This window comes from Mandrillus leucophaeus, unplaced genomic scaffold, assembly GCF_000951045.1.
Source record: "Mandrillus leucophaeus isolate KB7577 unplaced genomic scaffold, Mleu.le_1.0 Scaffold106, whole genome shotgun sequence".
NCBI lineage: Eukaryota > Metazoa > Chordata > Mammalia > Primates > Cercopithecidae > Mandrillus > Mandrillus leucophaeus.
Window position 1 is genome coordinate 902,453 of NW_012098765.1, and position 12,841 is coordinate 915,293.

General features: G+C 49.7%; 1 protein-coding gene across 4 annotated transcripts in view; it reads left to right on the forward strand.

Annotated features, from left to right (window-relative positions):
• POU2F2 (POU class 2 homeobox 2) overlaps positions 1 to 12,841 on the forward strand; it is a 42,274-nt gene that overhangs the window by 13,231 nt on the left and 16,202 nt on the right. For all 4 annotated transcript variants that reach the window (XM_011982949.1, XM_011982958.1, XM_011982967.1 and 1 more), the window contains exon 5: positions 2,371 to 2,487. In XM_011982949.1, the coding sequence (XP_011838339.1) occupies positions 2,371 to 2,487 (117 nt within the window). The remainder of the gene's footprint in view (positions 1 to 2,370; positions 2,488 to 12,841) is intronic.

Here is a 12,841-nt window from a genome sequence, read left to right on the forward strand (position 1 = left end):
GATCTCGGCTCACTGCAACCTCTGCCGCCTGGGTTCAAGCGATTTTTGAATCGGAGTCTCGCTCTGTTGCTCAGGCTGGAATGCAGTGGCGCAATCTCGGCTCACTGCACCTCCACTTCCCGGGTTCAAGTGATTCTCTTGCCTCAGCCTCCCGAGTTACTGGGATTACAGGTGTGTGCCACCATGCCTGGCTAATTTTTGTATTTTCAGTAGAGACAGGGTTTCACCATGTTGGCCAGGCTGGTCTTGAACTCCTGACCTCAAGTGATGCTCCCGCCTCAGCCTCCTAAAGTGCTGGGATTAAGGGGTGAGCCACCATGCTCAGCCTGTTTTTTAAAAAACTTTGTATTAAAATATGATACACATTAAAAACACACATAGATCTTCAATGTGTGACTCTGCGAACTTTCAGAAACTTAGCACACCCATGTCACTAGCACCAGATCAAGAAGCAGAGCACGACCAACCTTCCAGAGGCCCTTAATACCCTTGCCAGGGATAGCCACTACCCTGACTTCTCATACTCAGTGTCATTTCATGCTGCATCTCTACAGCACTTTCTTTTTCTTTTTTTTTTTTTTTAACCTCTCTCTCTCTCTCTCTTTTTTTTTTAAGAGACAGTGTCTTGCTCTGTTGCCCAGGCTAGTCTCAAACTCCTGGCCTCAAGCAATCCTCCTGCCTCGGCTTTCCAAAATGCTGGGATTACACCACACTTGGCCTCTGTAGCTCTTAAACTTTCTAATGCTTATATTCCATAATTTGGGACATGCCATTCACTGTCTATTATTTGGCCTTTCCTTGGCCTCTGTGTCCCCATTTCAAATATCACCCCCCTGCCAACACGCTGTGTCATTTTGCCCAAGTTGCTTTCCCTCTCTGGGCTTCCTTTTACAAAATGGTGTTGGGCTATCAGGCTGAAGGATGATCCCACTGTCCACTTTAGGCCTGAGGGTATGTAATCCATCAGGCCATGCCTTCTCCCACCACTGTGTGTGCTTCAGCCAATAGGCCTTTCAGCCAACAGCTGCTGTTGTCTGGCTTTTTACCTAGGAGCGGAAGAGGCCAGGGTGGCTCCATGCTGGTGGTCTGTTCTGTGTGTATGGTGCAGATGTGTCCATATCATATTCACAGAGACATGGAGAGGCTTTGCGGACCTCAGGGGCGGAGGCTGAAGCCTGGCATTTCCTGGGCGACATCTGGCTTGTCCACAGTGCAGGACAAACGCTGTGCTTTGCTTATTCTGCCAGTATTTTTGTTCTAGATTTTGAAAAGAGTGGCCAGCAGGAGCTGAGTAGGAGCCAGATAAGACTTCCACTCAGGCAGGCACTCTCTCTAGCCCACCTCCATCCACCCCTACTCCTGTCATTCATTTGTGCTCATTTCTGTGAGCTTCTGAGTTTGTAGCCCAGGTTCCAAGGTGGTGGTTTTTCTTATACCTGAAAACCTTTTCTTCCAACAAAGTCTTACTTCATTGGACAAATAAGAGATGCACCTGGCTAGGTGCAGTGGCTTATGCCTGTTATCCCAACATTTTGGGAGGCCAAGGCAGGAGGATCGCTTGAGCCTAGGAGTTCAAGACCAGCCTGGGCAACATAATGATACCCTGTCTCTACAGAAAAATTTAAAAATTAGCCAGGTATGGTGGTGGGCACCTGTAGTCTCAGCTACTCGGGAGGCTGAGGTGGGAGGATTGCTTGAACCTGGGAGGTAGAAGCTGCAGTGAGCTGTGATCATGCCACTGCACTCCAGCTTGGGCAACAGACCAAGATCTTGTCTCAAAAAAAAAAAAAAGGAAAAGAAAAGCAAGAGAGATGCACCTCTGTGTGATACAGATGAAGGGTGTAGGACCCAGAACCCGCTTATTTGACCTCCCAGGTGCCCAGTGGGACTATTTTCCTTTTTTTCTATTTTTTTTTTTTAGAGATGGGGTTTCACCATGTTGGCCAGGCTGGTTTTGAACTCCTGACCTTAAGTGATCTACCCACCTCGACCTCCCAAAGTGCTAAGGTTACAGGTGTGAGCCACCATGCCCGGCCACTATTTTCCATTTTACAGACAGGGAAACTGACTCTCAGGAGTGGAAAAGCGCTCTGCAAAGGGGACTTCTCCTGTAGGGAGTTTGGGTGCAGGTGTTGTGTTAGCCCTATCTGATTGATGAGGAAACTGAGGCCAGAGGAGTGGTTTGAAGTTCCCAGTGGTCAGTGCAGGACCACAGGCCACACCCTCATATCCACACCCCAGTCTGCTCCTCCTGTGCCAGCCTGATTGCCATTGCCACACATGTGCCCTCTCTTTGGTTCACAGGTGGGCATTCTCTCTGGCCTCCACTTAACATTCTGGGGTCCCGGACCCTGCCTCTCTCCCCCCCAGATCAAGGCTGAAGACCCCAGTGGCGATTCAGCCCCAGCAGCACCCCTGCCCCCCCAGCCGACCCAGCCTCATCTGCCCCAGGCCCAACTCATGTTGACGGGCAGCCAGCTAGCTGGGGTAAGTACTCAGGGAAGGATGGGGACGAGGGGACAAACCAGCCACCCCTCATCTGTTACAGGGCTAGTGGATGAACTGTTCCACCAAGGCCATGGCCACTCTCTCACGCCTGCCTCTTGCCCTCTTCTGTCCTCCAGGAGGTCTTGTCCCCTTACTTGCTTGGCTTAGGCACTAACCCCTCTCTGCCTTCTCTGCTCCTCTTCAACCCCCTGCTCCGACTCCTGCTGTCCCCGACACCCCACAGCTCACGGCACTGATGCCAGCTCAGCAGCAGCTCCTCCTGCAGCAAGCCCAGGCCCAGCTCCTGGCCGCCGCCGTGCAGCAGTCCAGTGCCGCCGCTGCTGCTAACGCCGCTGCCGCCGCCGCCGCCTCCGCCTCCTCTACTTCCTCCTCCTCTTCCTCCTCTGCCTCCTCCTCGACCTCGCAGCCCCCAGCTTCCTCTGGGGGGGGTGACCTGCCACCACCACAGCCTGCCAGCCAGCCCCCTGGGACCCCACAGCTCACCTTGTCCCAACCCATCCAGCTCACAGCACAGGTAAGGGCAGCCACTGGGGACCAGGCTCCCTGCAGCGAAGGACATGCAGAAACAGTGAGTGTGTGGGAAGGGGCTGACTGGTCCACATGGACTGTTCTGACCACCAGCCACATGCCAGGCAGTTCCTAGCAACCCTAGGAAGCTTTGGGAGATGTTGCTATCCCATCTTACAGTAGGGTAAAGTGAGGCTCACAGAAAGGAATATCCCACATCATAATCCTTCCTCTGGTGGTGTGTTGGGGGCAGTGCTTGCTATGCATCTCGCTGGGAATTCACAGCCTCCTGGGAGGTTGAGATTGTTGTCCTCAACTTACAGGTAAGGAAACCAGGAGTCACTCCCGTGAATGGTACCATGTGGATACAAAACAAAAGGCTGAGAATAAGAATGAGTGCCCTGCCCTCATCGTGTCCCCTGGCTCATCCAACAAGATGCTCTTTCAAAAAAAGGGGCCTGTGATCTATGAGTTAGGAGGTTCTGCATCACCTGCCCGACTCTGGAGCTTTTGCTAGTCCATAGTTAATCATGAATTAGTGGCTGTCTCAGTTTCCTAGGGCTGCCATAACGTAATACCACCAACTGGGTGGCTTAAGACAACAGAAACATTATCTCCAACCACAAGTCCAAACTCAAAGTGTCGGTAGGACCATGCTCTCTCTGAAGGCTTCCAAGGAGAATCCATCCTTGACTCTTCTGGCTTCCGATGATGCTGTCAATCCTTGGTGTTCCGTAGCTTAGTAGATGGCTGACTCTGATCTCTGCCTCCTCTGTTGTCACATGGCCATCTTCTCTCTGTGCACCTGTCTCTGTATTCAAATTTTTCTTTCTTGTAGGGACACTAGTCATTAGTTTAGGGCCCACTCCGATGACCTCATTTTAACTTGGTTACATCTGCAACCCTATTTCCAAATAAAGTCACATTTACAGGCACCAAGAGTGAAGACTTCCACATATCTTTTTGGGGACACAATTTAACCCCTAACAGTGGCCAACAGAGTTCCCATAAGGACAGCCAGGGGAGCAGAGTGGGAGCTGAGTAGGCTTCCTCTTCCGAAGGGCAGCTGTCTCCAGCCCACTCATGTCCACCCCTTCCCACGTCACCCATTCATGTTGTCTGTCTGGTTTCCACAAGCCTTAGAGTTGTGGCCACGTTTCAGGGCAGTGAAGGTCCTAGGAAGCCCTACAGCAAAGCCACCTGTTAAACTTCCCTTAGCCTAGCATTTCCCTCAGTGAGTGCTCCACAAAAGGCTTTTCTCTTACTCCATCCAGCTGCTTCCACAGAACCCTAGATATAGATGCTATCCATGCAGGGAGCTGTCCAGCCCTGGTGAGGCTGTTCCCTTGATACGGTTCACCCCAATAATGGCCTGTTCCATTCTTGACCAATGCTTCCATTTGGGACTTTCCTTAAAGCTGAGCTGATACCTGCCTCCTTAGAACTTCCTTCCACTGGGCCTGGTTCTTTGGAGACACTGTAAACTGGGCCCACGGCTCCGTGATGTAGCCTTTTTTTTTTTTTTAAATGAGATGAGGTCTTGCTTTGTTGCCCAGGCTGGAGTGCAGTGGTGTGATTATGGCTCACTGCAGCCTCATCCTCTTTGGGCTCAAGTAATCCTCCCACCTCAGCCTCCTGAGTAGTTGGGACTACAAGTGCATGCCACCACGCCCAACTGATTTTTTTATATATACATATTTTTTTGTAGAGACAGGGTTTTGCCATGTTGCCCAGGCTGGTCTTAAACTCCTGAGCTCAAGCGATCCGCCCGCCTTGACTTCTCAAAGTGCTGGGATTACAGGCATGAGCCACGGTGCCCGGCCCAAACATAGCCTTTCAATACCTGACTCTCCAAGTAACAGTAACTTAGTCTGTTGGGTGCCACCTTTGTTCCAAGTACCATGCCAGTGATGGCCTGTTTGCACCCATGAATACTCCCCACAGCTGAGGCTCCAAGGGGCAAAGTGACCTGCCCCAGATTATAATGTGAGCAGGAGTGGCAGAGCCGGCCTGGAAGTCCAGGGCTCTAACCACATGATCCGCGGCTGCTGCTTTTAGCTGTCCTTCACGGAACATGGTTTCTAGCCCCTCCCACCCCGGCCACCAGAGACTCCAGCAGCAGGTGTTCCATTTGCCTTGTAGCATAGACACCCCTTTACTGAGCAACGCCAAGGGCTTGGGGCTCTTCACTGGGGCTAGGCTCTTTCACATCTCAGTGGCCCTGCTCTTGTTCTCTCTTTTCTGTGGAAGTCTGCTCCCTTCCTTTACCTGGACAGTTCCTCTTCATCTAAGCCCCAGCCCAGGAGTCCACACCTCTGGGAAGTCATGATGACTTCCCTCCCTCCAGCTGTGCCTGAATCTGTCCGAGGAAATATCAGTTGAAGGAACAAAGACTAGAGGATAGAAGGCGGAACAGGGCAGCCTAGCATAGACCCAGCCAGGCCACCACCTCTGTAAGCAGCAGACGTTCTTGCCTATGCATTCCTAGAGCCACCTCCCCCAGCTCCCCAGGGACCCAGCAGCAGCACGCTGAGCCTCTACCACCTGCCGTCCAGCCCAGGCCCTGATTGTCAAGGTCTCCTTAAACCCCTCCTCCTTTCCTCTCACTCCTCCTTCCCCAGCTCCCCTCAGCTGGGATCTTTCCCTTTCTGTCCTCAACAAGTGCGAAGCTGGGCCAAGTTTGTTTTCTGGGAATTCCTTCTCACAAACTGAGTTGCCCTTTGACATCATTTCTACAACGGCACCTCCTATGGGCACCATGCCGGGCCTAGGCTTCAGAGGGACCAGCTCTTCCTGACTTACCTACCCACTGCTCCAGCCTTCCCTGGCTCCTAGGCTTGGATGGCTCTCCCGGGCTGCATCTCATGCCCTCCACCCCCTAGTCCACTTCTCATGCCTGCTAAGCTCTGATCCTGCAGTCATTCCACAAACATTTCCTGGCCTCCTGTGTGTCAGGCCATGGCAGGAAGCTGAAGACTTAGGAGTGAGTCACAGCCATCCTTGCCCCTGAGGGGCTCCCCATCCTGCAGTAGAGCAAGCACATCAGTGAGCCACTAAGAAATATTCCACTTGAAAGATACTAAGAAGCCCAGGAAAGAGAGTAAAAAACACTCATAAATGCTGTCCCTTTGAAATGATATAAAGTACCAAGGAGAAGTCCCCCTTCCATCCCTCTGATGTCAGCTTCCAGAGTAATGCTGATTAAACAGTTTGGCAGGATCCTTCCCTGCAGTCTCCTAGCTTGTACAGATGAAGGGGCAATTATAATACAGTTTTATAATTTGTCTGTCCATTGCTCAGTGTGACGTCTTCTACCGAGGGGGCTGTGTGGATATTTACCGAATCAATGAGGGATGTTTTGCAGCAGATTTTCAGTCAAGGGTAGGAAAGATACCTCTCCAGGGAAGTATTTCAGAATGTCTGGGGTAAGGGCAGGCATTGATTGAAAACTTATGTTAACAGTTAAAACATCATTTTTTTATTGGAGAGTAGGGGGAAAAAAATCCTATTTTCCTAATAGGACAATGGCAAATAAAGCTTGACAAAATCTTTTAGGCTGCTAGGGCCTAGCGAGTGAAAGTTTCCCAAAGAAACCAACTAAGTGTGATGGGAATGTGGGAAAAGAAATGGGATGTGTGTCTGAGGGAATCAGGACCCACATCTGTCCAGGCTTTCAGGACAAGGTGGGATCTGAACTCAGGGGAATGGGAAAGAGTTTGCTGGGAAGGGGCTTCCAGGCCATGGGAATGGCAAGTGCAAAGTGAGAAAGCAGGGCAGACTGCAGCGGCACAAATAGGGATGGATGAACTGGGAGGGAGGAGCCAAAGCCCAAGTCCAGGTGGCTGAAGAAGACTCAGGAATATTTGGCTCAGGTCACTGAAAAGGCCTGGCCTGGAATATCAGGCCCAGCTCCAGGGGTCTGTCTCCCTGTTTCATTATAGGGCAGGCATAATCGGTGTCAGCATTTCCAGATTTGTAGCTATCCTGCCCAGGGAGATAAAACACATCCCTTGGGTTGGGTGGGGTGGCTCAGGCCTGTAATCCCAGCACTCTGGGAGGCCAAGGTGGGCGGATCACTTGAGGTCAGGAGTTCAAGACCAGTCTGGCCAACATGGTAAAACCCTGTCTCTACTAAAAGTGCAAAAATTAGCCAGCCATGGTGGCATGCACCTGTAATCCTAGCTACTTGGGTGGCTGAGGCAAGAGAATTGCTTGAACCCAGGAGGTGGAGGCTGCAGTGGGCCAAGATCGTGCCACTGTGCTCCAACCTGGGCAACAGAGTGAGCCTCTGTCTCAATAAAACAAACAAACAAAAACATGTCCCCTGGCTAGGTTTGAGTCCTTGCCCTCGACCCCAGAGAAGGCAAGTTCAGCCCTATCTGGACATCGTGACTTGAAGATGGGAAAGTGTAACCCCCGAAAGAGATGGGTTCTGTTGCTTGAGTAAGTTGAAGAAAGGGCAGTGGATACCAGGCCAGCCAAAACTGCCCGCCTGGAGGTGTGTGGTCAGTTCATCCACAGGGCTTTGGAGTACAGGAGCCTGGCCCAGGCATGCCAGTTGCTCCCACTGGTTCTGGGGTTGGGATCTGCTGTTGCCTGTCTGTCCTGGAATTTTAGCATAAGGTAGCATGTGATATAACATGCAGTCCATATGTAGGTATTTTTTTTTCTCCCTGTTGAATCATTCTCCATTTGTGGTGTTCTGCCCTGATCTCCACAACTTCCTGGGTTCCATGTCACAGGGCCAACCTCTGGGGGTCCAGAGAAGAACCCACACTGGAGAATGGCCACCTCCTCGACCCCTACTCCCATCTTTAGAGCTTGCCCTAGTGGAGTGACTGTACTAATCATAGAATGGACTGCAGGGAATAGGAGTAGAAATGAGAGCCCAGTAGGAAGTCCTTGAAGGCATACAGATGGGACATGAGGGTGGCTTGAGCCAGGAGGGTGAGGATGGGTGTCCTGGTTGCTATTTTGTATTGATTGGATAGGTCAAGGATGACTCCTAGGATTTTGGCTTCAGCAGCTGGGTGGTGATGACGTGGTTTCCTGAGTTGGGGAAGATGGGAGGAGTGGGATGTTTTGGAAGGCTGGGGTAGGGAGCCAGCAGTTTCATTTTGGACATGTTAGTGTTTGGAGAGTCTATTAAACATCCACATGGGGACACTAACTAAGCAGATGCATATTTGAGGCTGAAGCTCAGCAGAGTATCGGGGCAGGAGCTGAAAGCCGTTAGTTGTCTGGAAGAGAATGAACTTGGCCAGGCACAGTGGCTTATGCCTATAATGCCAACACTTTAGGAGGCCAAAGCAGGAGGATGGCTTGAGGCGAGTTCAAGACCAGCCTGGGCAACATAGTGAGACCCCATCTCTAAAAAAAAATAAATAAATAACCAGGTGTGGTGATGGATGCCCATAGCCCCCAGGCTACTTGAGAGGGTGAGGCAGGAGGATCGCTTGAGCATGGGAGGTCAAGATGGCAGTGAGCTATGATTGCAACATGACACTCCAGCCTGGGAGACAGAATAAGACTCTGTCTCCAAAAAAAGAAAGAAAAGGAAGGACAGATGGACAGATGGAAGGAAGGAAGGACTCAGCCAGATTGGGTTCCCACTCTCAAGAGCTCACAGTCAAGTGTGGTGACATGAGGTGGGCAATGGTAGCAAATGCTCATTTTGAGGGATATGTTGTAATTTCCAAAATGCTTTCTAGATATTATTACTCAGGCCTCAGAACAACCCATTGAAACATTAGACATTATTATCCCCATTTTACAGATAAGAAAACTGAGGCCCTGAGAAATGACTCAGTCATAATGACTGCCATTTATGAAGGACCAATTAAGTGAACAGGAATCAGGCTAAACATTCTACACATATTGTCTCAGTTAATTCCTTTAACAGCTCCATGAAGTAAGATTTATTGTGGTGTCACCTGAGGAAACTGAGGCTTAAAGAGGGTAAGGAACTGCCTGAGGTGTGTGAGGGGCAGTCAGGATTCTGGGCTCCAAGGCCCAGGTCTCTGCATAACACCTTGCATTGTGATCCTATACAGTTAAGGAGGCTGAGACCTAGAAAGTGGCTTCCCCCAGGCACACAGCAAGAAGCAGGTGACAGGGCCAAGGCTCAAACCCCTGAGTTTCCAAGCTGGAAGGGACCCTTGCACCCCACTAGTCTAATCTTCCCCTAGGTTAGGCGTGTCCTTGTCACTGTTGTTGGCAGGTGAGGATTTTCACCCAGGTGGCTTCCATGGCAGGCACCCCTCCCTTCCCAGGCAGTGCGTCCCACCATCCGATAGACTGAGATTACTCAGAGTATCAGAAAGCCTGACCTCATTTTAATTTTAAGTTTTATTTTATCTATGCAGTTATTTATTTTTTTAGAGACGAGGTCTTGCTCTATTGCCATCATAACTCACTGCAACCTCGACCTCCTGGCTGAAGCAGTCCTCCCACCTCAGCCTCCCGAGTAGCTGAGACTACAGGCATGCACCATCATATCTGGATAAGTTAAAAAAAATTTTTTTTTTGTTTGTGGAGATGGGGTTTCACTATGTTGCCCAGCTGGTCTTGAACTTGGGGCCTCAAGTGATCCTCCCACCTCAGCCTCCCAAAGTACAGACATTATAAGCGTGAGTCACTGCACCTGGCTGAGTTTTAGTTTATTTTTTATTTAGCAAATAATCATTGTATATATTTATGGGGTACAATATGATGTTTTGAGACATGTATACATTGTGGAATGATCAAATCAGGCTAATTAGCATACCTATCACCTCAAATATTTATCATTTCTTCGTGGCGAAAACATTTAAAATACACTTCTTGCCAGACACAGTGACACAGTGGCGCACTGTAATCCCAGCTACTTGGGAGTCTGAAGTGGGAGGATGGCCTGAGCCCAGGAGTTCAAGGCTGCAGTGAGCTATAATCATGTACTGCACTCCAGCCTGGGTGACAGAGCAAGACCCTGTCTCTTAAAAAACAAAAACTAAAACAAAAACTAAAACTCTCTCTTTGATATTTTGAAATATACAGTACATTATTAGCAGTAGTCACTGTGCAATAGAACACAGAATGTATTCCTGTATCTCGCTGAAACTCCGTGTCCGTTGTCCTCCTTCCCTTTCCCCATCCATCCTCCCCTCCTCATTTTGAACACAATCTATCACGATATAGTTTACATAGTTCCCAGACCCCACTCATTCCTGTTCTCCCCTACTCTGGACTTAACTTGTCCTAGAGAGGGAAGGTCCAGAACTGGTCAGAATTTGCCATATCAGGGATGGGAAAGGAATGTCAACTCATGCACCAACACCATTCCAGTCATGGGGACTGCCAAAGCTTGTGTGGAGGCCCCTAATGGGGGTGCGAGAGGCCACGGGGGATGGGCTGTCTGCCTTGTGCACTGGAGTGAGGTGCAGCACCTGGGCCGTTGCAGCCGGCCGGCTCTGGGGCCCAGCCTCCTCAAGTTCACTGTTATGGCTTTCTCTTCCCCCGCTAGGTGGAACAGAGCCCAGGTGGGAAAGTGGGCAATTCACCCATGTATCCTGTAATCCACATATCCATCTTTCTGCCCCCATTCATAGCCAAAGTCCCAGCTATGGCAAAGTACTGCCAGTCTGTCCTGAGGTTTCATCTCATTCATTCATTGAAATGTATTGATCACCTATGAGGCTCCTGCACTGAGAGGGTGATCAAAATACAGCAATGAATAAGAATCGGTACCGTCCCTTCTCAGCTTTCACGGACATGCTAGCTCTTGTGCTAGGCTTCCTTAAAGCTTAGGGACAGAGCAGCTGATCCACGAAATAAGCCAGCCAGGGTCTTTTCTCTGGCCTGTCTCCACTTACTATAACTTCTCCACCATCTGACTCGGACGTAACACGCCCCCATGTGGCTTCAGATGGCCATGCTGCCGCTAGATTATGGAGAAATGGCGCCTCCTACCGGCTTACCCCAGTCCTGAGCCAATTTACTGTTCCTGTTCACCCAGAATCTTATCTTCTCTCCTTCCTTCCTTCCTTCCTTCCTTCCTTCCTTCCTTCCTTCCTTCTTTCTTTTTTTTCTTTTCTTTTCTTTTCTTTTCTTTTCTTTTCTTTTCTTTTCTTTCTTTTGTTTTGAGACAGGGTCTCGCTGTGTCACCCAGGCTGGAGTGCAGTGGCATGACCATGACTCACTGCAGCCTCGACCTCCCAGGCTCAGGCCATCCTCCCACCTCAGTCTCCCGAGTAGCTGGGACTACAGGCACGTGTCCCCATGCCTGGATTTTTTGTAGAGACCCCGTCATGTTGCCCAGGCTGGTCTGGAACTCCTGGGCTCAAGCAATCCACCTGTCTCAGCCTCCCAAAGAGCTGGGACTACAGGTGTGAGCCACCATGCCCCACCAGCTTTCTCCCCTTCTTTCATTCCTTTAGTTGGCAAATATTTAGTGAATATCACCATGCCCAAGCGCCTTTCTGGGTGAGGATATAGTGGAGAATGAGGTAGATAAGTTTGTGCCCTCTTGGAGCTGACCCCGCTGTAGTTGGGGAGATAGGCAGGAAGCAGGTAATTGCTATGAAGGAAAGAAAAGAGCGTAATAGAGAGTGTTGGAGGAAAAGGAAGACTTCATCAGAGTGTGTGGCCAGAGAGGGCCTCTCTGAGGAGGGGGGCATTTGATGGAGACTTAAATGATGAGGAGGGACCACCTCTGTGTAGATCTAGAAAGGGTATAGCAAAGGTACTGAGGTGGGGACTTCTTTGTGGGTTCAGTAACAGGAAGGAGACCAGTGGGGCTGGATCAGAGTTAGGGAGTTAGAGTCATGTGAGGCAAGGAAGGAGAGGCAAGAGGGGGTGCCAGGCCATGCAGGGCCATGGCCTGGAGCTGGATTATACCACAAATGTGATGAAAGTCAGTAGAGACTTTGTGGCTCAATTTATATTTTAGAACAAGGACTTGGAGTCCATAGACCACCCCTAGAGGAGTCTGTGCATAGAATTCAGAGTCCAAGAACTTGGATGGGAAAAAAAATTACATCTCAATTTTTACTATCTTCTGACCAAACCATAGCATGTCCCTCTATCATGAATGTAGACAACAGACCACAGTACTCAGACTTTGTCACCAAGAGAATGCGCGCAGATTTTCTTATACTTGTTGCAGATCTCTCCAAATACTGTTTTCACTCATGATTACTTTGAAATGACAGTAGTCATCAGATCTATTGCTGGATCTTGTTGCTTAATGTGCTAATAAAGAAACGCATAAATGATTATATGATAATTCGAAATATGTTTGATGACTATATTTTTTTAAATTTTAATTAATTTTTTTGAGACAGAGTCTCACTCTGTTGCTTGAGCTGGAGTGCAGTGGCACAGTCGCAGCTCACTGCAACCTCTGCCTCCTGGGTTCAAGTGATTCTTCATCCTCAGCCTCCCGTGTAGCTGCAACTACAGGTGCCCGCCACCACACCTGGCTAATTTTTTTCTGTACTTTTTGGTAGCAGGGAGTTTCACCATGTTGGCCAGGCTGGTCTCGCACTCCTGACCTCAGGTGATTCACCCGCCTTGGCCTCCCAAAATGCTGGGATTACAGGCATGAGCCACCACACCCAGCCAAATTTTAATTAATTAATTTTTATTTTATTTTATTTTGTTTTTTGGAGACAAGTGTCTCCCTTTGTTGCCTAGGCTGCAGTGCCATGGTATGATCATAGCTTACTGCCACCTCAAACTCCTGGATTCAAAGGATCCTCCCACCTCAGCATCCTGAGTAGCTGGGACCACAGGCACTCACCACCATGCCTGGCTTATTTTCCTTCTCTTCTCCTCCTCCTTTCCTTCT